General features: G+C 41.2%; 2 protein-coding genes across 4 annotated transcripts in view; both read right to left on the bottom strand.

The window, feature by feature from the left end:
* Positions 1-7,085, bottom strand: part of LOC130904495 (7-methylguanosine phosphate-specific 5'-nucleotidase-like) — a 28,529-nt gene extending 21,444 nt beyond the window's left edge. For all 3 annotated transcript variants that reach the window (XM_057817282.1, XM_057817280.1, XM_057817281.1), the window contains exons 1-9: positions 6,952-7,085; positions 6,518-6,616; positions 3,697-3,766; positions 3,573-3,619; positions 3,087-3,172; positions 2,917-3,006; positions 1,331-1,493; positions 1,066-1,266; positions 897-1,003 (exon numbers count right to left, since the gene is read on the bottom strand). In XM_057817282.1, coding sequence (XP_057673265.1) covers positions 897-1,003; positions 1,066-1,266; positions 1,331-1,493; positions 2,917-3,006; positions 3,087-3,172; positions 3,573-3,619; positions 3,697-3,766; positions 6,518-6,616; positions 6,952-6,954 — 866 coding nt within the window. In that variant the 5' untranslated portion in view covers positions 6,955-7,085. The remainder of the gene's footprint in view (positions 1-896; positions 1,004-1,065; positions 1,267-1,330; positions 1,494-2,916; positions 3,007-3,086; positions 3,173-3,572; positions 3,620-3,696; positions 3,767-6,517; positions 6,617-6,951) is intronic.
* Positions 7,086-11,082: 3,997 nt separating this feature from the next.
* On the bottom strand, positions 11,083-24,391 carry klhl11 (kelch-like family member 11). The gene is made up of 2 exons (XM_057817900.1): positions 23,547-24,391; positions 11,083-13,770 (listed from the first exon to the last, which is right to left on the bottom strand). The coding sequence occupies exons 1-2, from the start codon at positions 24,014-24,016 to the stop codon at positions 12,186-12,188; spliced, it is 2,055 nt and encodes a 684-aa protein (XP_057673883.1). The 5' UTR covers positions 24,017-24,391; the 3' UTR covers positions 11,083-12,185.
* Between the last annotated feature and the right edge of the window lie 1,704 nt (positions 24,392-26,095).

The raw sequence follows: 26,095 nt of genomic DNA, 5'->3' as shown, positions 1-26,095 counted from the left end.
AAAACAAAAGAGAATGACATGCTATGTAGCATCAATGTTGTCATTGTTAAACTTTGAACAAGTATTTGTACATAAACAGACATGTACACAACAGTATTTAGGCATATATTCTTTATCCTCTGCAAAAACGACATGTTATTGCACCTTGCCGAGTTAACAAGAGTCACATGTGTTCTACTTATACTGCTGCCATGTGGTTAAAGTTGGGACACCAGTTGAAGTGATGGACACACTAACACATTAACGCATTTCAGGTGGAAAATTTCGGAGGCGTACCAGTTCTAATGTTTGTTTCAAGCTGCTAAGCTGCCATTTGTCTGGAAAAATCACCTCATTCGTCAAATGTGAGAGAATGTGGGGTAGTTCATTAGGTGTGCGCAATAGTTTCAAGGTCAAAATGTCATCAAAGATGTACTTTAAAAAAAAAAAAAGTTTTGTTAGTGTTTCTGTATCGGCGGATATGGCTTAAAAGCCTTTCATTGATTTGAATCCCAGTGTTTTGAGTTTCAAGTTTGGTTGTAGAACAGATTCCACTTGTATCTCAAAGCACCTCTGCATTAGAAAATACTATTCACTTCCAGTTGTTACATCTCTTTGTACTAAATGAAATGCCCACAGTATTTTACGACAGAAATGTATTTTTAATAAAGATGTGTCCTCTCTTCAGAGGTGAGAAATAACACCCAGCGATCCGTGTGTGTGTGTGTGTGTAATTTTAACAAACAGAAAATACGTCTTTGAAAAGCAGCAGCTAACACAAAAATGTGACTGGCATTTTCAGTAGCACCATATTAGCGCCTATTAACTGTAGTATGTATCAAACAGGAAGTAGAGTGCTGACAGTATGACTTCAGTAAAAACAGTCACTTAAAGAGTGTGTCGCAGAATTGAATTACTTGTTTCCAGTGAGGTACAGCAGCACGGCGTTGGCCACGTCGAGACTCTCGTCTTTCACCAGCACTATGTCGTAAGAGTCCAAGTACGACTGCTTCCTCTCTTCCACCTAAACGTCACAGTTAGTATGATTTTTGACAAAAATCGCAGTAAGATGTTTTTCGTTCTCACTTTATCGTTAAGGAAGCCGATCTTGAGAATGTTCTCCATGTCGTGCACTCCGTCCGCCATAGTCAGGTCGCCCAGAGAGTCCCCCAGCAGAAGCACGTTGGGTCGGGCCCGTAGTTCCTGGAAGTGCCCCGTGTTGAGCAGGGCGCCCTCCCGTTTGTTGTAGATGTGGATCAGCTCCCCCTTGAAGGCCCTCAGCACCCCCTGGGGGCATATGGGAAGTCACACAGAAGAACATGCCAGTTTGAAAGTGGGACGACATACTCACGGCCTGATCAAAGTCCATGTAGTTGGACAAAACCTTAACGTTGGAGTGAAAGACCCCGGCTTGGCGGATGACCTCTTCCAGGATGTCGCCGATGCCGGCTGAGAAGATGAGCAGTGGGATACTGTGTTGGTGCAGGTGCGAAAAGAACAGCTGGTAGCCTTCCCTGCAATGTAGAATACTTTCTTGTAGTGCCATGTCATATCAAAAGATACAGTGGGGCAAATAAGTATTTAGTCAACCACCAATTGTGCAAGTTCTACTTGAAAAGAAGAGAGAGGCCTGTAATTGTCAACTTGGGTAAACCTCAACCATGAGAGACAGAATGCGGAAAAAAAAAACTGAAAATCACATTGTTTGATTTTTAAAGAATTTATTTCCAAATTAGAGTGGAAAATAAGTATTTGGTCACCTACAAAAAAGCAAGATTTCTGGCTGTCAAAGAGGTCTTCTAACAAGGTCTAACGATGCTCCACTCGTTACCTGTATTAATGGCACCTGTTTTAACTCATTACCGGTATAAAAGACACCTGTCCACAACCTCAGTCAGTCATACTCCAAACTCCATAATGGCCAAGACCAAAGAGCTGTCGAAAGACACCAGAGACAAAATTGTAGACCTGCACCAGGCTGGGAAGACTGAATCTGCAATAAAACACTTGGTGTAAAGAAATCAACTGTGGGAGCAATTATTAGAAAATGGAAGACATACAAGACCACTGATAATCTCCCTCGATCTGGGGCTCCATGCAAGATCTCACCCTATGGCGTCAAAATGATAACTAGAACGGGGAGCAAAAATCCCAGAACCACACGGAGGGACCTAGTGAATGACCTACAGAGAGCTGGGACCACAGTAACAAAGGCTACTATCAGTAACACAATGCGCCGCCAGGGACTCAAATCCTGCACTGCCAGACGTGTCCCCCTGCTGAAGCCAGTACACATCCAGCCCCGTCTGAGGTTCGCTAGAGAGCATTTGGATGATCCAGAAGAGGACTGGGAGAATGTATTATGGTCAGATGAAAACATTATAGAACTTTCTGGCAGAAACACAGGTTCTCATGTTTGGAGGAGAAAGAATACTGAATTGCAGCCGAAGAACACCATACCCACTGTGAAGCATGGGGGTGGAAACATCATGCTTTGGGGCTGTTTTTCTGCAAAGGGACCAGGACGACTGATCTGTGTAAAGGAAAGAATGAATGGGGCCATGTATCGAGAGATTTTGAGTGAAAATCTCCTTCCATCAGCAAGGGAATCGAAGATGAGACGTGGCTAGGACTTTCAGCATGACAATGATCCCAAACACACAGCCAGGGCAACAAAGGAGTGGCTTTGTAAGAAGCATTTCAAGGTCCTGGAGTGGCCTTGCCAGTGTCCAGATCATTGGGTTATCGGTTAAAAAGTCATTATCGGACAACTCTACTCATAATTATTCAATTCATGCCCAAAATCAACATATAAAATGGCCCATATAGTAATTGGAGATATTTTTCAATATGGCCAATTTTTTCGTCAGCCACACACCGTTTTATAATCAAACACAGCAACAACAAAAACAACAACAAAAATCACGTAAGTGTGACCTTAGCTTGGCTTCAGACTCTCGCACCACAGCAGCCAGCAGATCCTTCTTGATGTGTTGCTGCACCAGCAGCTCATGTGCTTTGGTCCACCTTTTAATCACAAATGCAACACAAGTTTTGAGCACGTTATGCCCGTGACAGGAAATTTTGTAGACAAACGAGCAACTCACCACTCCACCATGAGCGGCAACTTCTCGTCGATGGAGCGTGACGAGTCGATCTCAATAGGGTAGTATGTGTTCAGCAGGTCCTTTAACTGAGGACAGAGCAACAGCGCTTAGTAGGGGTGTGACAATATATCGAAAAGGTGATATATCACGATATTTTGTAGCCCAAAAGGTTATCGATATGCTCCCAACAAGTATTGTTATTTGTTTTTAAAAAGTATTGCTGTTTATAAAAAAATTTAAAAAATTAAACGGAACCAACAGGTTGCTACCATCTTCTATTAGAATAGTGCCTACGTTATCTCACTGGCTGCAATTGACGACACCTGACATCCAATTCTAGAACCGACAATTGCACTGAAACCAGAGCATTCACAGCCAGCCTTTGTGGACATTTTCATGCCACTTCCTGATGAAAAGAAGTAGTCCAATGGTGGCAGTTAAGTATACTGTAAAAATTGCACCCAAAAACTCTTAACTTTTACCCACCTTTACTTTACATTCTTCTGAGATAAGACTACTGGTGTCGAGAATATCTGCAGAAAAATGGATAATAGACATTATGCAGATATCCAGATTCTCTTAATAGCACATATTTGGAACACATACTCACTGTGACAGGTGGGGCATCTTTTACCGTTGAAGGCGAATCTTGTCAGTGTCATGTCAAAGTCAGAGATAACCTATTGGAAAACCGAGTTAACATGTTTCGTCCCCTACGGAACACCAAGGCCCACAATATTAGGTACACTCACAACATCAATCCTAATGAGAAACGATAGTCAAAAACAAGATGCCTTGGCAAAGACAAGTAATACTTTTGATTAGTGCTGCAACGATTAATCGATTAACTCAAGTATTCGATTAGAAAAAAAGATTCAAATTCAATTTTGCTGCTTCGAGTATTCGTTTAATTAAAGTGGCGTTGTAATGGTTTATTTTGAAAGGGTTTGCATTTAGTGTTATTTATTTGGGTGGCTACACTGCCCTCTAGTCTGCCTCATTTCACATGGCTGAATCCAGCTGCTCCATGTTAAGACCAACATAAGCCAAGTTTTTGTTTGAGCTAATGTTTTTTCTAGTGCATATGTTATTTACATTATTGGTATATTTAGTCATTTTTTGTGGGAATATGTGTCTGAACCATTTGTGAAGAGCATTGTTAAAAAAAAAAAAAAGTTAGCATTTTATAGCATTTAAGCTAGCGGACTTTTGCTTTGTAAGTTAGCTATTGTTCTTTTGTTGTACATAGAGCCTTATATATTTATTTTTTTATACCGTTTGAGGCTCAGCTCAGGTATTTTAATTTTTCATGTTCCTTATCCGATTACTCGACTATTCGAACTAACTAGTTCATCGATTAATCGACGACTAAAATTATCGATAGCTGCTGCACTATTTTGACCATGCTTGTTCTCTTTGATTATGAGTTTTTAAAAAAATCTTTATTTTTATTACATCCATATAGGAAAGCCGTTTCAAACCTGCGGCCCAAGGGGCGATATTTTGCGGCCCTCAGTTGACATCCAATTGTAGTATTAGTGTTGCATGCACGACGTATTTTGTGATGGGCAATAAATATATAAGATATATATATGTATGTTTTTTCCCTAAATAAGTTGATTGATACAGAAGAGTATTGCTGCCACCCCAAAATAATGTCCAGTATCATGTTTTTACATGATAGTATCAAGTTTTTACATATTATCCAGTTTTTACACAATTATGTTTTTACATGATAGTAACTAGGCGTGTATATTGCCTCATATCTGGCGATACGATTCGTAACACGATTCACAGGTCACAATTCCATCCTGATTAATCCCAATACTACGACACTTGAAGACGATTATTGTGATATTTGTATTTACTTTTTCCACTTTCGAAAAAACTAATCAAAATGAACATAAAGGTACATACAGTATATATCGATTTATTCCTCAAACCTCATCCAGCACTCAAGTAAAACTGTTTTTGTTTTATGTTTGAACAACAAATGGCTTTCATTAATATTACATTTTGTCTTTTCTTGTTACAAACCTGCTTTAGTCCAAACCTGCTTAAATGCTGGATTCTAAATACTCCATGCCTGTGTTTTTGCAGTAAAAGCCAGAATGAACCCAAATTTCAGATGACTTATCCAAGCAAAACGACGGTAAGTACCCCGTCTGCCATTGCTGAGGTGTGCTGTCCGCAGCACACAGCCAACTGCAGCTAATGATACTGTTTACATTGACTGACATTGGGCTGCTATAGGTGTGTAAACACTTCAGTAATGGAAGCCAACCACCAGAGGGCGACAAAAACAATCTGTACTCGGATGAGTCTCATGTTTTAGTTACTTCAGCAGACTGCAGGCAGTGCTGCTATGCGCTGTCAACTAGTGGATGGGAGTAGAAGTGCAGCCACTGAATTGTTTAAGTTCACCAAAAACATGTGTAAGGGTCGATACGGACGGATTTTTAGTCGATACGGGAATTGCGAGAAGTAATACTGCGATATATCTAAGATTCGATTTTTTAACACCCCCAATTGAAACACATTTTTCCATGATAGTATCACATTTTGATATCATTATTATCACGTTTCTGCATGATTTTTTTTAACTATCACCTTTTTAAATGACAGTTGTCACATTTTTACATGATAATTATCACCTTTTTACATGTTATAACATTTTTATAGGATAGTGTAACCTATTTTTTCACATGAAAGTCACATTTTTACATGATAATTATCACGTTTTTACATGACAGTTAACACATTTTTACATTACAGTATCATGTTTTTACATGTTATTAGATTTTAGATGTAATTATTATGGTAATTATTACGTTTTTACATGATATTATCATGATAATGCCGTTGTGGGGTCCATTTTGGGGGGAAAAATTGGGGAAAATGAATTACTCAAATAGTTTTTTTTTTAATGTATAACTAACTTAAAAACAAATTTAAAAAGCAATTACAAATCATAATAAATTAGGGGAAAAGATACAGTATTAATTGAAAAAGTGTGGCCTGCATATATTCTATTTTGTTAGTTTTGCTTTATAAATATCTCATGATCGCACATATTCTTAATTCTTTGACTGCCATTGACGGCAATACACGTCCAATTCATTTTAACTTGGAAGGGCTAGAAGCGTTGAAAATATTTCAATTGCCGTCAATGGGTGTTTTCAATATCGATTTCCATTTTTTATACTCTGTGACCTTGGCTGGCAGTGAATGACTTGAGCTAATAACTTTTGAATAGATGTCAACTGTAGTGACTGCAATATTAACTATACAATACAATGGTTTTGGTATTTTTATGGATTTACTTTTTGAGTTGGCAATATTTTAGAAAGCTTAAAGTCAAAATTGTATTCGGTGATATAAAATTTGATGGACGGGTGTACCTAATGTTATGTCCTGTGCTGCTGTCTGACCTGTAATGTGTTTGAACCCGCCTTCTGCATGGACCCCAGGATCTCCTGTACCCTATTGGGGTCCCTCATACACACGGACGGATTGGACAGCTCAGAAATCTGAAAAGAGAATTCAATTTAGTTGATGAATACATGCACAAAAACATTGTAACCACAAACTCATCCTAACTTAGTCAGATAGTTAACTAGTTCGAAGATAACTAACAACGTTTCCTCGCCAAGTAAACAAAAAGAAATACGTACAGCATTCCTATCTACAACTTTCGGAACTTCTAAATAAATCCACTGGGTCCAAAAGTGATAGGTTAATTTGCGTTTTAGCCTTAGGAATGCAAATTAGCTCCTGCTAGCATAGTTAGCTCAGATAGCTCGAGAGCAGTTTTCATTTCCGGGTGCCAAATAGTCACCACGACAGGTATTTGAGGTGAAATTACCATTTCAACAAAATTAGTTGTCGACGACCTTCACGTTTTATTATGACAGAAAGTATGTGATAGTTTGTCCTCTGCGTTTATGTTATGTAGTTGGCATTCGACCTGTTATGTTGCATTCAAGTGTCGCATAACACTGTAGGAATATTCATGACTAATAAACCATTTAACTGTTGCGCCTGTGCTATGAGTTGTACATCAAACATTTATAAGTAGGGGATCAATCGACACTGGCAAGTTGTTTGAAAATACTTTGCTTTGGGGGACTTGTTACGCCAGAGAAGAGACGTGAGGACTTCCGAGTTTTTGAGGTGCTCTTGAAGGCAGCATGACCCTACTGGGAAACACGTCTGGACACTGCTCAATTTACTCACATTTGATCATAATTTTAGTCGGGTTAGTCTGAAAAGTATGGCTAATTAGGGCACGAGCACCAACTGGCGCGAGGCCGTATTGTAATATAAAGGATTTTTTTTCATGGCTAATGAAAATGGTCAATTTGGAGGCCTGAACACACACGAAAACTCACCAAAATTTGCATATACATGCGGCTTTGCGTAAATTTCGATAATCTTGCAACGTTACAAAAAAATGTAACAAAACGGCTCAGTGGCGCCCCCTTGAATTTTTAAAACAGGCCTCTCCATTTAGTTTTTTTCAAAATACAGCAATGAAATTTGGGGAGTCGATACCTTGTGCAAAACTGCTCCAAAAAGTCTCATGCACCCATATTCCAAACCCAACAGGAAATCGGGTATTTTGGATCGAATGTGAAATTATTATCGATTTACAAGGTGCGTACTTGAGACCTTGTCGCCAAGGGAGTTAGTTGGATCGTCTTCAAAATTGGTGAGACTGTTCAGGAGACACATGAGAGCTTAAGTTTTCAAAACGGTGCATTTTCATTCATGGGTCTGACCTGGGCGGGGTTCCAAAGTCAGCCATTTTTCTTTGGGCAAAACGACAAATTCAGTAAATGACAAATAACTCCTTGATACAACGTTAAATCGTTTTCATATCTGGCATGTATGTGAGGTATCTCAGCCTGAATACGACTGCATTGAAATATTTCCCATTAGGCCTGGCGCCCCCTGTTGGGAACAGGAAACGCCTTTTTTTTTTTTTTTTACTCGAAAGGCTTCTCCTCAAAGGGTAAAAAATCACTTGACCTCAAACCTACATCAGGGAAGCCTTAAGGCATGTGTTCAGGTGCCAGATGAAAAATATTGAGGTTTTTTTGAAGCGGAAGGTTCCAAACAGGAAAGTGAAAATGATTGTAGCCGTTTTGTCTCACCTCAAATTTTGAGCAGTCATAACTTGGCAGATATACAAGATATCTGCGCCAAACATCTCGTGCTTGGTCAGAGTCTAACCCTTAAGAGTCCTGTAGTGGTCATTTGCATCAAGTCTGTAGCGCCAACTAGTGGCAGCAGAATTTGAAGCATTCACATGCCTGAAAACTCACCAAAATTTGCACATACATGTGGCTTCGTGTAAATTTCGATAATTTTGCAACATTGCTAAAAAACATAACAAAATGGCTCAGTGGCGCCCCCTTGAATTTTTCAAAAAGGCTTCTCCTATTAGGTTTTTTCAACGTAGAGCAATGAAATTCTAGCCTGGTACTCCAGACTCACTGCTGTTCCAGCTATTGAGTCTGGCCACCATTAAGCGGATAAAATTTCCATGGCGGAGCAAGCCACAGCAAACAGACAGCGGAGTGGACCAATCAGCGACGGGCGGGACGAGGGACTTGCGCGCGGAAGTAAACATACGAGGAGAGCGGAGTTTATTCAACATGGCTAGCGCGAGACAGACTGTTGTCAATGACTTGTGTCGATGTGTTTTTGGTAATTTAAAACAGATTTTACCGTGGATTGGAACATATTCTCGGCTCTCCCGTTCGCCATCTGTGTTGTTGTGGAGACGACTTCCGACGCGGAAGAGTGACGTTGCTCGTTAAGAACACGTCATGCAAATAAACGAATCTGATTTGTCGATTGATTTTGTACTTGCTCGAGAGGCCGTTAATGGGCTGGGTCCCAGACTATACTCTCAGTGTTTGAAAAACACAGGGAGAACAGTCTGGCCGTGCCAGGCAAATGAAATTCGGGCAGTCGATATGTTGTGCAAAACTGCTCCAAAACGTTTCTTGCATCCATATTCCAAACCTAACAGGAAATCGGATATTTTGGATTGATGTGAAATTTGATCGATTTATAGGGTGCACATTTGAGACCTTGGCGCCTTGGGAATTAGTTAGATCCTCCTCAATATTGGCGAGACTGTTCATGAGACATATGAAATAAGTTATCAAAATGACGTTTTAATTCACGGGCCTGACCTGTGCCGGGTGCCAAAGTTGGCCATTTTTTCGGCAAAACACCAAATTCAGAAAATGAATAATAACTCCCTCATACAAAGCTCAGTCTATTTCATATTTGGCATATATGTGAGGTATCCCAACCTAAACAGGACTGCATTGAAATATTACCTATTCGGCCTGGCTCCCCCTGCTGAGAACCGGAAACGGCCTTTTTGACGAGACTGGCTCCTCCTGGAAGGGAAAAAAATCAACTGACCTCAAACCTGTTTCAGGGAAGCCTTAGGACATGTGTTCAGGTGCCTGATGAAAAATAGGTTTTATTGAAGCAGATGGGTCCAACAGGAAAGTGAAACAGTCATAACTTGGCAGACATAAAACATATCTGCACCAAACTTCCCGTGCTTGGTGAGAGTTGTACGGCTGGGGTTGGTGGTGCATACCCTTTTGCCATCCCTGAAGGCCGTTTGATGGGTGAGCCCCCGGGGTGGGGGGTTGGGGGTGCGATGGCTTCTTTGCTGGGCTGCGGGAGGATGGATGGGCTGTGCTGAACCCCCCCCAAACGCCCTCCCTCCCCGGGCTCGCTGGGTGGGGGCCGTGGCCCTGGGTTGGCGCCCGCGTGGTTTCTTCGCTCGTGTTTCAGGCGTGGCTGTCGCGCGCCTGGTGGGGCTCGCGTGCGGCTGGATGTGATAGGGCATGCTCGGGTGGGGGGTTCCGGTGCCAGGATTGGCAATAGGGTGGCGTAGGCTCGGTCGCCAACGGGACACCAATCACAAGGGATTCACACGATTACTGGGTTCTAGATCACGGAGCTGATTTGTGTACACTCTAGCCCTTTCAATCACTTAGCTTATAGACTCCCCATCCCCGTCCCTCTCTTTCCCTGGTCAACAGGCCCCCCACATGGTGTCAACCGGAAATACATCTGGCTGACGATAGCGCCAACATATTAGTAGTTAGTGTAGACGTTCAGTGTATTTCTTGTTGTAGTTTGTGTTTTCTTTCTTCTCTTGCATTTCTTTTCTTCTGTTCCCCCATAACCCCTTCCTGTTTGCTGCTTTGTCATAATAAACAAGGTATTTTGAATGGCCACAATGGGAGTATGTAAGACTCTCAATTTGAAACATTAAAACTTCAGACCAACCGGGCACTTAAGACTTCCATTCTCCGTGTCAAACAGCTGAACAGGACAGTTGAAAAAACAAAAGAAAAAAAATAAGTAACTCATTTTACTTACATATGTCCAGTTCTTTTCAGGTTGGTCATTGTAGTTTCAAGACCTTTTGTAATACTACATTTTAAGGCCCATGTCCACATGTCTCTGTCTGTTGGCATGAAGACCCTTTGTTCGCCATTAAAAGAAAGTATATTTTTTCAGGGACTTTGTCAGCTTACAGAGCCAAGGAATTTGGCACACTTGGTCAAATTAGCCCAATTAAAAGATTCATTTTGGGTTTGAATTAGGGCGTGGCCGCACAGCTCAGTAGCACCTCCTTTTTTGAAGTACACTACAAGAGGTTTTTTTCCCCCTAGGTGTGTGAATTTCTCATCCCAAAAAAAGAGGAGAGTTGAAGCTTGGTAGGTTTTCATTCGACGATTAGAGGGAGACGATCTGCCACCACCCCGACCTGCGTGCCGTCCGAGTTGCGCCAAACTGCGAAGGCCGGTTCAGTCCAGCTTGCAGGCCTAGTTGTAGTTATTGATGTACCATATCACTAGAGTTATGCAACTGATTGACAACGATAAACGTCTACCTTCTTCAATGGCAGTGAATTAGTTTAAGAAGCCTTGTCAAATATGAGCCCACAATCATAACTTTGCTGATGTCTTTATTTTCAAGTCTCTTTGGAGAGGAATGCGAACAAACATACAAGTAAAACGAAGCATTGCAAAATCTCGTAAACTTGGCCCGAGAAACGACAGCAGCAGCAGAGTGAGAACAAACAAAAAACATCACAATTTTCTGTACTAAATTTGAAATGGAACCCATTTTCAAGATGCAACGTCAATGTTTAACTGCTTAAGACTTTGATAGGAACAAAAGTGCTCTTTTGGCACAAAAGGAATGACTGGTTCTCTAATAAGAACTGGAATGCCTTCATTACATCTTCAAGAGAAAAACAAATCAAATACTCCAAGTATAATGTATAAGATGGTGGGAATGGAACATCTCGTTAGTGAGGCTGCACAGAAGCGATTATGGCACTAGAAGAGTTGACACGCTTGCGTGAAGAGATTGTCACAGTGTTTACAAATGGAACAAAGCCTCCGTCTCGGAACTCGCCACAGAGGAATGTCAAATATATAAACAGCTTTAAGTTGTTCACCAACAGACACATAAACATCTCGTCAAGATATGATTTCAGCATTGCCGCTCTTATTAACATACATTCGGCACATCCTTCTACATGGCTTACAAAAAGTGGCAGACGCCACAACATAGCACAGCGTTTAGTTGAGTGAGAACTAGCAGTGTTCCACTACCGAAGCAATGATTAAATCACAAATAAATGGATGGCTCGGTGCAGGCCGGTGACTTACGAAAAGTTATTCTTCCATGCGGACGAGCGAGTGAAAACTTCAAGAGCAGGCTCGTTTCCCAAGAGGAATACACTTCTGTTCGGTATTAGCATTGCCATAGAAAGAAAAACAAAAATATCCCAGATTATCTGCATACACTAAACATATTAGGCCATTTTTTCCCCCTCAGCTCTGATTTAGTGAGTCTGGAGACTGCGCGAATTGTCTTTCTTCAAACTATAGCGAAAACAGGGAATGATTACTAAGGATTGGTCAGAGAATTGTCCCTTCGGAATGCAAAAATTGAACTCGTGGTGAATTACAATCCAAAGCGTACATACTGTTTGGTAGCGGGAAAAAAAAGTGACTAGAAAGCAAGATGGCGTAGATCAGCTCAGCACTCGATCTGCGACTGCAGCTGCCTGCGCAGGGTGAGCGTGCGGCGGTGCAGCTGCTGCATCTGCTGCATGCGATCCCGCTGGCGGGCCAGGTTCTGCGGCATGGGGTAGCGCTGGCAGCCGTACAGGAAGCGGTAGGGAACACGTACGTGGCAGGCTGTGGCGCGGCATCGCGGTTGCGGCATGGGTGGCAGAAGCATCCAGCGCCCGCGCTCGGCGCAGTAGCGATAGGCTTCTTTGCGGTACTGCTTGTCCACGTCGTCGCTGTTCTTCCAGCCGCCGATGATGAAGACGTCGTCGTCGAAGTGGCAGACGGCGGCCCCCTCGATGCTGGTCACTTCGGGCGGAAGGCTTTCCAAGATTTCATCTGGGACGCGGGCGCCGATTTTCTGACGGGCCACCTCATCCCGCTCGGTGTAGCTTTTGGGGCAGCAGGAGGCTGTGTGGTAGAAGTTTGTGGCGGCCACCGCCATTTGGAACACGCAGTAGTTGTCAATCAGCGGCAGTGAGTCCACGTCCTGCCACTGGTGACTGTCAGTGTCGTAGCGGGTGGTGACCGTCTTCAGCCCGTCGTCTTTGTCAGTATCCACAGGTGTTCGCGCAGTCACGTAGACGTAGCGGTCCTCCACGCTGACCGCCTTGACGTCGCGCAGGATCTTGGGTGCCGACTCCAAGTTGTGCCACTTGTCCTGCTCGGGCTCGTACACACTGACATCCTTGAAGCCCGGGCTGAAGTTGCCGTGGCCGCCGATGCTGTACAGGATGTCCTTGATGCGAGTGAGGCCGAACGAGTGCTTGCGGGTAGTCAGGTTGCTCACCTGCTCCCAGGTGTTGCAGTTGGGGTTGTACCGCTCCACCGTCTTGGCGAATCCCGGCTCCATGGAGCCGGCAACGTAGACGTGCGAGTCGGTGGTGGCGATGGCGTGGCCGTCCAGGTGGTTGTGGATGTGCGGCAGGTTGACCCAGCGGTCCTCGTAGACAAAGTAGCCCACGCACTCGCTCAAGTAGTCCCCGCCCTCCGACACGCCGCCCACCACCATGATCACGTCCATGTTCTGGCCGAAGCGCGGCTTGAAGGTTGCGGCGTATGAAGACCAAGGCTCCAACTCGGCCATTTTGAAATTCTCGAAACGGATGGCGTAGCCTTCCACAGCCTCCGACACCAGGCGCAGGCACGCCTCGTTGGACGCCACCATCCGCTCCTTTTTCACCACCTGGGTCAGATAGGAGGGCTTGATTTGAGGCAGCCTGAGCAGGCGAAAGAGCTCCTCGAAGTAGTCGCCTCGCTCCTCGGGCAGCTTTTGCACCCACTTGACCACCGCCTCGAAGAGCACCTCTTCAGAGTCCACCGTGATCTCGTCATCCGACAGCCAGTAGCGCACCAGGTGGAACGGCAGCGTGTAGAATTCCTCGTCCTGAATCACCTTATGGAAGTTGCGGCGAATCATGTCGGCCGCCCGCAAGGCTAACTGGTCCAGCGTGTACATGTGCGCCAGGCTGTGCACCGCCATGCAGTTGCTCAGGCTCAGCTTCTTCTTCAGGAACTCGCCGCAGAACTCCTTCAGTTGCACCAATAGGAATCTGTGAAGAAAACAGGTCGCCGATTGGATTATCTCAAGCAAAACGTGACAATGAGGAACCCATGCCAAAGCCCCTTTGGCCTATCAATGGCATTTGCCCTGTGATTGACATTCAGTGTAGCGAGTCAGAGCTTCTTTTTGTACAATTCAACACATACGTACAATCAACCTCAATATATATGGCGGAAAACAGACAAGACTGAAAAAGCAGTTTCTGCTCTTGCCCTCCTCTTTAAAAGAAACTGTTGTATTTTAAGCCAAAACAACTCTTGTGTTTGGTAGAACAATATGTCTAGATGCTGCTAGGCCTGTCGCGATAACAAATATTAGTGTGCGATAATTATTGTCATAAATTATTGCGATCCCCCCAATTTTTTTTTAGCCAATTTACAATAACACAGTGAAAATACCGTATATATTAATAGATAAATTCAAAAATACTTTTTAAGAAATCACAACTAAAAACAATAGACCATGCCTCTTAAGTAAAAAAAACAACAATATTGATACTGCACAGCACCACAGAATAAATAAAATGTGTTAAAAAAAAAAAAGAGAAAAAAAAAATTGCACTTAATAACTTAAGCATTTAGGCAAATGAAAACTTTTCCCGTCATAGCTTCTGCAATGTTGTTCCATAGGGATGCAATGATACAGTTAAGTCACGGTTCGGTACGATTTTTGATATGGGGGTCACGATTTTCGATCCGATTCAATACATTTAATGCTCTGTAAAAAAAAAAAAAATATATATATATATATATATATATATATATATTTTTGGAGGGTTTTTTGGTTTTGTTTTTTTTGCTAGCGAGCAAAAATTAAATTGCCATCATATAAACATGCATTTTAGTGCATAATATTTATGTGCTTACTTCTTACTGATCTGAAAAATTTTTGTACAAAAGTGCTGAGAACAATCTTTACTGTTTGTAAAGTGAGGCAAGGCACACTGTTGATTGCTACAGCTTTCTTAGCAGCTAGGTTTACTCCATGAGCAAGACATCCTATTTGTGGTCCGAATCCATCTGTGTCACGTACTGAATTAACAATATTTGCAACATTATCTATAGTCACTGGTATGGAATGATTTGGCCTTCTTAACTTTCATTCAGTCATGACAGTTTAGAACTCGTCGATGTAGTATATGGACTACGTATCCCATAATCACTCTGGGCTCACGTAGCCAATGGCATGGGACGTAGCACATCTAGTTTGCCAGTTCATGATATCTAGTGTGTGCGCGCACCTGTTTATTGTCAAAGCGAGGTTGTTCGTAGCAGCCTAGTCGGTAACAATGTTTTGGCGGACTTCGTTGTAAATATCCGGCGTTGTGCCGAAAAATAGCCACCCGCGTGAAATGTCACTCCTGCCCATCTCCTCCTGACGGGAGCGCCCACACGTCAACAACAACAGCGCGCTGTATGTGGTCCACAGTCACTCCGGAGCACTGATGCGGCCGGTATACGTTGAACAACAGGATATAATGGGAACGATTGGCTCCGGCGCTAGTTTTTGCCAGACCTGGAACGAAGATGCATTTTGCGCAGTTGGTAACGAGGAATCCGAACTTTTAACAGCACGTCTGCCGCATGCGCGCACGCACGTGCACGCGAGGCGATAAATCGCAGCGGAAAAATTACCGCCTTCATTTTTATATATCGCGCGATAAATGGAATTATTGCATATTGCGACAGGCTTAGATGCTGCCATAGCAGATTCATGGCGCATTAAGCCCCCAAACTATTTTTAATTTGCCCGTTTTATTCTGGAAACCCCTGTTTACAGACGTCGCGCAACCGTTCTTGTTTCAACCCAGCCATAAAAAGAAAGGTATTAGGGTACTTGCATATTTTAAACTTTTAAACAAATGACATCACAATGAAAAATTTGGCGTCTGTAAAAAAGTCACGGACATCTACCTCATAACTATCGCTTAATTGTATTTTTTTTTTGTTACTGTCGCATTTTCCCCGATATGTTAGATGATAAATAATCGATCCAAACAAAAGGAAAAAAAACAAACAAACAAACAAACAAACAAAAAAACATTTAAAAGGGTAAATATATGAAAAAGAAAATCTCGACCACTCCTTGATGTCTGCGATTTCTGCATCGCGACCCTTGTTAAATTACCATGTTTCACCCGTAAAATCCCCCAAAAATCCGGCTGTGGCCATTCACATCTGTGCCTTCGCACTCAATAATACATGCTACGTGGATTTTTTGGATCGAAACGAGGTAAGTACGTGATAATATCTCGTCAAAATCATGGTGTCTTTAATTCTGCTCTCGTGTGCTCTCACCTCCAGTTAGGGTTTTGCTGTTTAAAAAAAAAAAAAAAAATCTTTAAAATGCCCTACTGTTCAAAATTTTTATTCCCCCAGAAAATAAAGATTTTAAGCTTTCCAACGATGTATCACACATGCATATGGGACAATTTTGAAATTTGGTCAAATTGGGGGTCTCAGAGCGGAACTTCAAGTCACCTGAGTGTTTTCTGCCATATATATACAGTGAAAATGTGGTGTATATAATCTTGTACAGGTAGTCCCCAGGTTACGACGTACTCAATTTATGCAATTTTGACTTCCAGTCGATGTTTTTAGTCGCATAACAGAACCTTATTGTACCTCACAGTATCTAATTTTTTACTTTATTAATATGACGTGTTCTGTCCTCACTAAACGTGAAGTTGTTCAGCTTTTTACAGACAGCAAATAAGGCAATTCTGTTTTTTGAAGCTTTTGACGTCCGTCACTTTTGACAATTTGTAAAGCTGTAACACGCATATGATCAAAACAACATGCATTTTAACAATAAAACACTTGACAAAAAAAATTGCTGTTCATGTTCAATGTTAATCTTGTCCAATAAATATATAAATTTACTAGATTAAATTAGTCTAATTTGCCTAGCAAAAGTCCGCTAGCTTAAATGCTACAAATGCTAAAGTATTTACAATTCTCTTTGCAAATCGCTCACATGTAACTCCACAAACCGTAGCTCTAAACTTAATTACAAATGCATGATAAAACATATTAGCTGAAACAACTTACAGCCAATGTGGGATGATGCGGGCCAAACCAGAGCGCAGCTATCCTTTAACCATGTCAGACGTCTGAGTCTGCTACTCAGTCATACAAGATGACAGTCCAGCTAGACCCAACGCTGCCACCAGTGGGCAGTGTATCCTCCATCATTAAACAAAATACAATATGTTTGTTAATTTTTGGATAGTTATTTTGAGATTTAGGGGTACTTAAAGGGTTAATTCCGACTTTGTTACCAGCGTAGGAACGGAACTCGTTCGTTAACCAGGGACAACCTGTGTACCAATTTGGGTGTGGGCATCCCTGCCATAAAGCATCTTAATACTTATTTTAAAACAGCATTGTAGTTTCCTAGTCTTATGTCTGTGCCATGGCTTTAGAAAGGCTATAAAATTGTTTTTATATTGCGTGGACAACCAATTCGAGAACTTAATATGTTACCCATTGCTTTTTATTGGGCAGGCCTGACTGCCCCTTAGTAATAAAATTAACAGTGGTTGGGGTTCTACTTTGTGGACTACATAAACAGGTCAACACAAAATTTCTGCTTTGATGTGCTGCCAGAACCGCATTTTCCACACATTTCCTGCAGACTCACACTGTAGTGATGACAATTCTTGTTCACTGATAGTTTCAAAATACTCAAACAAAAGGCTATTTTTGTTGCTCAAGAGTTATTTTCACATAGATGGAAGCTAACAGAACAGAAGGAGCCCTTGCAGGAAACCCTGGAGCTCTTTCGATCCAAAAGCATCCATTATTAACATTTCCTCCATTTTAATCAGCAACTCACTATTCAAATTTTACAACATAGCGTGAAAGGATGTTGACAACATACTGTAATTCATTTTATATAGATTTATATATATGTTTTTGAAATTACTCATGGCTTTATTTTAAATTTGTATTTTTCATATAAACAATGTATTCATTTTCCCAAAGTGAATCCTTGAAATCAATTCATTCATTTTATTTAAAATTATTGATATACAGTGGGGAGAACAAGTATTTGATACACTGCCGATTTTGCTGGTTTTCCCACTTGCAAAGCATGTAGAGGTCTGTAATTTGTATCATAAGTTCTCTTCAACTGTGAGGGACTGAATCTAATACAAAAAAACTGAAAATCAATTTTTTAAATAATAAATTTGCATTAAATTGCATGAAATAAGTTTTTGATACATCACAAAAATCGAACTTAATATTTGGTACAGAAACCTTTGTTTGCTGTTACAGATACCAAACGTTTCCTGTAGTCCTTGACAAGGTTTGCACACACTGCAGCAGGGATTTTGGCCACTCCTCCATGCAGATCTTCTCCAGAGCCTTCAGGTTTCAGGGCTGCTGCCGGGCAACACGGACTTTCAGCTCCCTCCATAGATTTTCTATCGGGTTCAGATCTGGTGACTGGCTAGGCCACTCCAGGACCTTAAGATGCTTCTTACGGAGCCACTCTTTAGTTGCCTTGGCTGTTTGCTTTGGGTCGTTGTCATGCTGGAAGACCCAGCCACGACCCATCTTCAGGGCTCTCACTGAAGGAAGGAGGTTGTCAGCCAAGATCTGGCGATACATAGCCCCATCCATCCGGTGCAGTCGTCCTGTACCCTTGGCAGAGAAGCAGCCCCAAAAACTGATGTTTCCTCCTCCATGTTTCACAGTTGGGATGGTGTTCTTGGGGTTGTACTCATCCTTCTTTTTCCTCCAAACACGACAAGCCGAGTTTAGACCAAAAATTTCAATTTTGGTCTCATCCGACCACATGACCTTCTCCCATTGCTCCTCTGGATCATCCAGATGATCAGTGGCAGACTTCAGACGTGTCTGGACATGCACTGGCTTCAGCAGCGGGACCTTGCGTGCGCTGTAGGATTTTAATCCATGACGCCGTAATGTGTTTCCGATGGTTTTCTTCGAGACTGTGGTTCCAGCTCTCTTCAGGTCAATGACCAGGTCCTGCCGTGTAGTTCTGGGCTGACCCCTCACCTTCCTCATGATCAGTGATGCCCCACGAGGTGAGATCTTGCATGGAGCCCCAGAACGAGGCAGATTGACCGTCAACTTGAACTTCTTCCATTTTCTAATAATTGCTCCAACAGTTGTTACGTTCTCCCCAAGCTGCTTGCTTATTTTCCTGTAGCCCATCCCAGCCTTGTGCAGGTCTATTATTTTATCCCTGATGTCCTTACACAGCTCTTTGGTCTTGGCCATTGTGGAGAGGTTGGAGTTTGTTTGTTTGAGCATGTGAACAGGTGTCTTTTATACAGGTAACAAGTTCAAACAGGTGCAGTTACTTCCGGTAATGAGTGGAGAACAGGAGGGGTTCTTAAAAAAGAACTAAGAGCCGAAATATTTACTAGTTGGTAATGTATCAAATACTTATTTCATGCAGTTAAATACAAATTTATTATTTAAAAATTATACAATGTGATTTTCTGAATTTTTGTATTAGATTCCGTCCCTCACAGTTGAAGAGAACTTATGATACAAATTACAGACCTCTACATGGCTTGCAAGTGGGAAAACCAGCAAAATCGGCAGTGTATCAAATACTTGTTCTCCCCACTGTATGGCGGAAAACACAGCCAAGACTGAAAAAGCAGTTTCTGCACTTGCACTCCTCTTAAAAAGAAACTGCTGTATTTTAAGCCAAAACAACTGTTGTGTTTGATAGAACAATATGTCTATATGCTGCCACAGCAGATTCATGGCACATGAAGCCCCCGAACTATTTTTAATTTGTCCGTTTTACCCTGAAAACTCCCGTTTACAGACGTCGCGCAATCGTTTTTGTTTCAACCTAGCCATAAAAAGAAGGTAAGTAATTATATTTATTATTCAAAATGTCAGTCATTTTTAGCGTAGAATCATTAAATGATGTCTAATATTTAATAAAAAAAAAAAAAAAATGACTTTAAAAATTATTCACTCGTATATTTTAAACTTTTAAACAAATTACATCACAATGAAAAAATGGCGTCTTTAAAGAAGTCACGGATATCTACCTCATAACTATCGCTTAATTGTTTTTTTTGTTACTGTCGCATTTTCCCCGATATGTTAAATGATAAATGATTGATCCAAACAAAGAAAAATTGAAAAATAACGTTTAAAAAGGTAAATGTATGAAAAAGAAAATCTCAACCACTCCTTGTTGTCTGCGATTTCTGCATCGCAACCCTTGTTATATCACCATGTTTCACCCATAAAATCCCCCAAAAAATCTGGCTGTGGCCATTCACAGCTGTGTGTTGACACTCGGTGATACATGCTACATGGAGTTTTTGGATCGAAACAAGTTTGGTACGCGATATCTCGTTAAAATCGTGGTGACTTTAATTCTGCTCTCGCCTCCAGTTAGGGTTTTGCTATTTAAATTTTTTTTTTTTTTTTTTTTCAAATGGCCTCCAGTTCAAAAATTTTCTTCCCCCAGAAAATTGAGATTTTAAGTAGAGATGTCCGATCACGTCATTTTCAAAGTATCGGAATCGGCAAAAAAATATCGGCCATGCCTTTTTTTAATATATATATATATATATATTTTAATTCAATCGTTTTCTAATTGTATTTAACGTTACAGACATAATGTGTTACATTCATCCAGAGTCTTTAGTTTAGGCTTAAGGTAGGGTTATCAAAAATATCCCGATGACGGTGGCAATTAATTTATTAAAAAATGTGTCACGTTAAAATATTTAACGCAATTAATGTATGCGCTGCACGACCCTCTCACTCATTGTCGCGCTCAATCTGTAATGACGCCGTTTTACCTATATAGAGAGATAAAAGGCAGCGCTAAATCAGTAGAGTGAATTTTGGCAGCCTTTGGAGCCTTTTATTAATTGGCTAAAGCCTTGCAATCCCTCACCCTATAATTAGAAATATCATGGGAAGCAATGTGGGGATGCAAAGTGGCAATTGATCTTTGTCTTAACATCTTAAGTCATTTCCCAACGCAGAGAAGATATATCAATTGGTAGCATGATGCACAGTCATGGTTCCACTTCCCATCATGCATTTGGGATGGCCACAGTATCATTTACTGAAAGCTCAACAAATACACTAGATGGCAATATTTAGTCACAATATACAAAGTCACAAGTCTTTCTATCCGTGGATCCCGCTCACAGAAAGAATGTTAACAATGTAAATGATATCTTGAGGATTTTTTGTCATAATAAACAAATACAGTACTTATGTACTGTATGTTGAATGTATATATTCGTCTGAGTTTTATTCATTTTTTTTCTTAATACATTGCCAAAATGTATATGATCGGGAAAAATTATCGGGAATGATTGGAATTGAATCGGGAGCAAAAAAAAAAAAAAGCAATCGGATCGGGAAATAACGGGATCGGCAGATACGCAAACTAAAACGATCGGGATCGGATCGGGAGCAAAAAAACATCATCGGAACAACCCTAATTTTAAGCTTTCCAGTGATGTATCACACATGCATATTGGAGAATTTTGAAAGTTAGCTAAATTGGGGGTCTCAGAGTGGAACTTGAAGTCACCTGAGTGTTTTCCACCATATCTTTTTTTTATTGTCCACTGCAAAATACTTGCAGTACAACGAATGGATGCCAAATGAAGGCCGCAAAATATTGTCCCCCCCGTCCTATCTGAATGTAGAAAAGAAAACCATTTGTACATGAAAGGCTGAAATAAAATGGACGTCTGTTGTCGTCAATAGCAAGCAATGAGCTAAGCTGAGCGCGTCCTGTGCACATGTGACATTTTTTCCTAATGGGCCCAAAATGGTGATATACGGCAATGTGTCAGTGAAGAAGACAACAGCTTGGACAGAAAGATTATGGTGTCCTTAAGAAAAGCGACCAAACCAGGCCATTGTGAACAATTCTTTTTTGACATGTAAAGGCAAAACCAAACGCATGCAAAATTGGACGAAATCAACGGACAAAAAAGTTCACTGAGACACAATTATGGTGAAAGATTTTGGTAGAAAGTAGTTGGTTCTTTTTATTATTATTTTTTTTTTTTACAGTGACGTCTTTATAAAACGATATCTCGATTCTTGGCATGAGCGCATCGATAACCTTTTGGGATGCAAAGTAGTGCTGCAACGATTAATCGATTACCTCGAGTAATTAGATTAGACAAAAGGTTCAGATCACATTTTGGTGCTTTGAGTATTAGTATAATTTGAGTGTCTCTGTAATGGTTTGGTTTTAAAGTGTTTGCATCTAGTTTTATTGATTTGGGTGGATACACTGCCCTCTAGTGGCAACAGTGAATATGACATACCTCATTTAACATGGCTGAATCCAGCTGCTCCCAGTTAAGACCAACATAAGCTCATGTTTTCTGATGCATTTGTTATTTACTGGTACTTTACAAGTATATTTAGCTGAAACGTTAGTATTTTATAGCATTAAAGCTAACCGACTTTTGCTATGCAAGTTAGCCAATTGTTCTTTTGTTGTACTTAGATTGTCATTTATTATTTTTTTTTAATAGTGTTTGAGGCTAAGCTCACATATATTCATTCATTTTTAAATTCATTTTTAAATGAAAGCGCAATTCTGCATAGTGTTAAAAAACACTCGGAAATTTTATTTTGTGTTCGCATTCAATGCTTTTTTGAAACGTTCCCAGTCTAAATGGATTGGGCGTCGAGCACCGTCAATGGCAGCCTTTTTAAATTAATTAAATCATTTTTTTAATTGACACCTTTTTAAAACAATATCTCGATTCTTGACAAGAGCATATCGATAACCTTTTGGCATACAAAGTAGGGCTGCAGCTATCGATTATTTTAGTCAATGCTCATGGTGCTGAAACCCATAAAATCAGTCGCACCCAAGTGCCAGCAGAGGGTGACAAAACATCCAAAAATCACAAGTAACAAGCGGACATGACACTGTGCTGTCATTGTAATCTGTTTGAGTGGGGCATGTGCGTGAAATATGTCAAATATTTTAACGTGATTAATTAAAAAAAAATAATTACCGCCCGTTAACGCGATAATATGAAAAATTAAAACACCTGAGCTGAGCCTCAAACCGTATAAGAAAATAAATAAATGAGGATCTATGTACAACAAAATAGTAATTGGCTAATTTACATAACAAAAGTCTGCTAGCTTAAATGCTATAAAATGCTGAGTTTTTTTTTTTTAATGCTCTTAACAAATGGTTGAGACCTACAAAAACAGCCGAATATACCTATAAACTAAATTACGAATGCATTAAAAACGAACTCAAACAAAAACTTAGCTTATGTTGGTCTTGGCAGGGAGCAGTTGGATTCAGCCATGTTAAATAAGGCAGACCAGAGGGCAGTGTATATACCCTAATCAATAAAACTTAATGCAATCACTTTGAAAATAAACCATTACAACGCCACTTTAATTAAACGAATACTCGAAGCAACAAAATTCGAATATTTTTTCTGATCGAATACTCGAGTTAATCGATTAATCGTTGCAGCACTAGTAAAAAGTATCACGATATAGCACCATTTTGATATTTTGTCACACCCCTAATGTCAATGGGCCAAATATTATTTCACATTATCCCCTATGACTTCATTTCTATTTGGAATTTTTGAATGAAATAAGAAGTACCATGAATGGATGTGTGAGCCTTGATGAATGCAAAAAAAAAAATGTGAAAAAGATGACTTGTCCCTAACTAACGCATCAAGATTTTCCAGTCAAAAGCTGGTGCGAAAGAAGGTGAGCTAGGCCAAAATCGTACCTGTCAGCCAGCTCCAGGACTTCGTGCACGTTGCAGGTGCTGACGCGAATTTCCCCCGTGTACATGTACTGGATGACGCTCTCCACAGTCTCGGGATCGGGCCCCGTTTCGGAGCTCCACTCCTTCATGTCGACGCGGCCGGAGAGCGACTCGGAGAAGTGGCCGCCCAGCAGCGGCGTGAAGTAGTCGGTGGCGGCGGCCAAGACCGAGCGATGGGCCGCGAACTCGCACGTCTGGTGGCCGCCTGCCGCCGCGCCGCTACTGAAAGCCAGGGTGACGTCGCAGAACATGCCCTGTTTGCGTTGCTCGTTCTGCCGCCGCGACAGCTCCGAGCAATGGGGGGACGACGCGAAGTCTTCGGCCTCTTCCGCGTCGCCGTCCGCGGCCAGGGAGCTTGGAGCGCCGCAAACTGTAGCGCCGCCGCCGCTACTCCGGGTTGAGTCCTCCGGGTTGGGGGCCGCCGCCGCCATTCTGCTCTCCGTCGAGGCGAGGAGGAAGAGGGAAGGAGGGAAAAGAAAACGGCCGTCTAGCGAGAACTGCGGGCACAGAGTAGGGACTCAAATCCAAGAGCCGCACAACTCAACTTCTCGCTCCTCCATTTCAAGTCGGAAGTCGGCCACCGCGGGAATGCTATCAAGCTAGCGCGCAGCAACGCAGACGGCTCCTAAGGCTTGCAATATACCATTGCTCTCCTAGTAACTATGTTCACCGACTATACATTTGGGACAGTTCTTAAATTTCCCGTCAGTTTCCGAATGGCATATCCGTAATTTTCCCACCAAAACAAGACTGAGTTCACCTCTGTCAGTCAACTGCTGACAGAAAGTGACATGCGCAGTGGGGGGAAAAAAAATTAAAAAAAATGGCGTCATCACTTTGTGACGTCAGTGGCGAAACCCGGAAGACACATCAAATTGATCGTTTACATTTGCTAGTTATCATGTATTGTCATTCTAGTTTTTGATATGTTCGAATTGCAGGTTGAAGTACTTTTTATGTAAAGTACCGATTTGATAAATCGATTTATTTGTCTTCCATTTACTTGATTTCAAGAAACACGTTGAAACGTTGGTCTGTGCGAGATTAAGTGCGGTTGAGACGTCACCTTTGTAGACATCGTCATAATGTAATTTGAAAAAAAAAAAAAAAAGTCTCACTGGCTGCCATTGACGGCGATACACGTCCACTCTATTTGAACTTGGGACTCTGAGAGGGCTGGCAGGCTCTTGGACTCCAAATGCCTTGGACGCCTATTGATGTCAATGGCAATGAATGAGTCAGTGTACACACGTTTTAAACCTTTCAGGGATAGTGGACAGATATTCAAAACCTTTAGAAGGCAAGTGACTATTTTTTGTTCATTTAGAAAAAAATATTCGCATTATTAAATATATATAATAATTTTTTAAATCATTAATCAGTTAAAAAAAAATTTTTTTTTTACATTTACTTAGTTATAAATTTATAAATACAAAGTTAATAAAAATCTAAATGATAAACATTAAAATAAAAACAAATGCAGACTACTTACACCCTTAATCGCTCTAAAATTGATTTTATTTATTTATCTAATCAAAACAGCACAAAAGGTCTTCGGCTGCTCCCTTCCTCCCTTGTCCCGCATCATAAAAGACTACACACCCCAGCTTCCACATCTTCAACCAGTTGCTCTCTGGCAGGCACTACAGAGCCATACCAGATTGAGTTTCTTTCCAAGAGCTGTCACCATACTCAAGTTTGCACTGAAATGTCACTGTTATTGCGCTGCTAATGGCAAAACATTGCCACATGCACGTCACTAAGGATCATCTGTTTGAATCCGGGTACTGCATATGCAATATTTGCAGTTACATTAATATCTATGCATAAACTGTTATTTGCACTTCATATCGTTAGCCATCAGCCTTCTTGTTGAGAGAAATGGTGGAGGAAATGTTTTGTATTCATAAATGTGTCCTCAGTTGATGTGGAAATAATGCTCCTATTGCTTGTTATTATTGACATATTAACTTTTCGCCACAAGATGGCAGGATGGGACTTAATTGTCTAAAGTGGTACTTGCATTACTTCTTCTTGTTTGACTTTGATGACTTTGATTTGTGGGATTGCCTGTGAAGACAGCAAGCAATGAGAGAGGATGTATCCGCATGTCAGTGGAAATTAAACACGCCAAGTTTTGGCTAAAAGACAACTTATTCTCCGTCAATTCTTCCTACGAATGCAACGTTGAGCTGCAACCACCTCAACACTTCTAGTTTGAGTACTTGTAAGATAAGCTTGTTTTTGTATGCCAGTTTACTCTCCCACATCTATTATACTCGCACTCCCAAGCTATTATGAAGAATATAGTTTTAGCCCATAATCATGTGCTTACATTTTTATTACCGGCAATTGCTCACATTCTGCTGATAGATACACACACATATGTTGATTGATCACACAACGTCTCAGTACATTTCCACCAAGCCACAGTACTTTGAGTGCAAATGTGTGTTCAAAACAAAGATATCTTGCCCGCTCAAGAGTGTGACTGTTCAATCAATGACTAG

This window comes from Corythoichthys intestinalis, chromosome 16, assembly GCF_030265065.1.
Source record: "Corythoichthys intestinalis isolate RoL2023-P3 chromosome 16, ASM3026506v1, whole genome shotgun sequence".
In the NCBI taxonomy this organism is placed as follows: Eukaryota; Metazoa; Chordata; class Actinopteri; order Syngnathiformes; family Syngnathidae; genus Corythoichthys; species Corythoichthys intestinalis.
This window is presented reverse-complemented; position numbering and strand designations above follow the sequence as displayed.

What these genes read in the sequence shown, in the direction of transcription:
- klhl11 (XM_057817900.1), bottom strand. Translation starts at nt 24,016, where the DNA reads ATGGCGGCGGCGGCCCCCAACCCGGAGGACTCAACCCGGAGTAGCGGC. An exon ending in GTCCTGGAGCTGGCTGACAG is followed by an intron (nt 13,771 to 23,546) that starts GTACGATTTTGG and finishes TTTTCTTCACAG; the next exon opens with ATTCCTATTGGTGCAACTGA.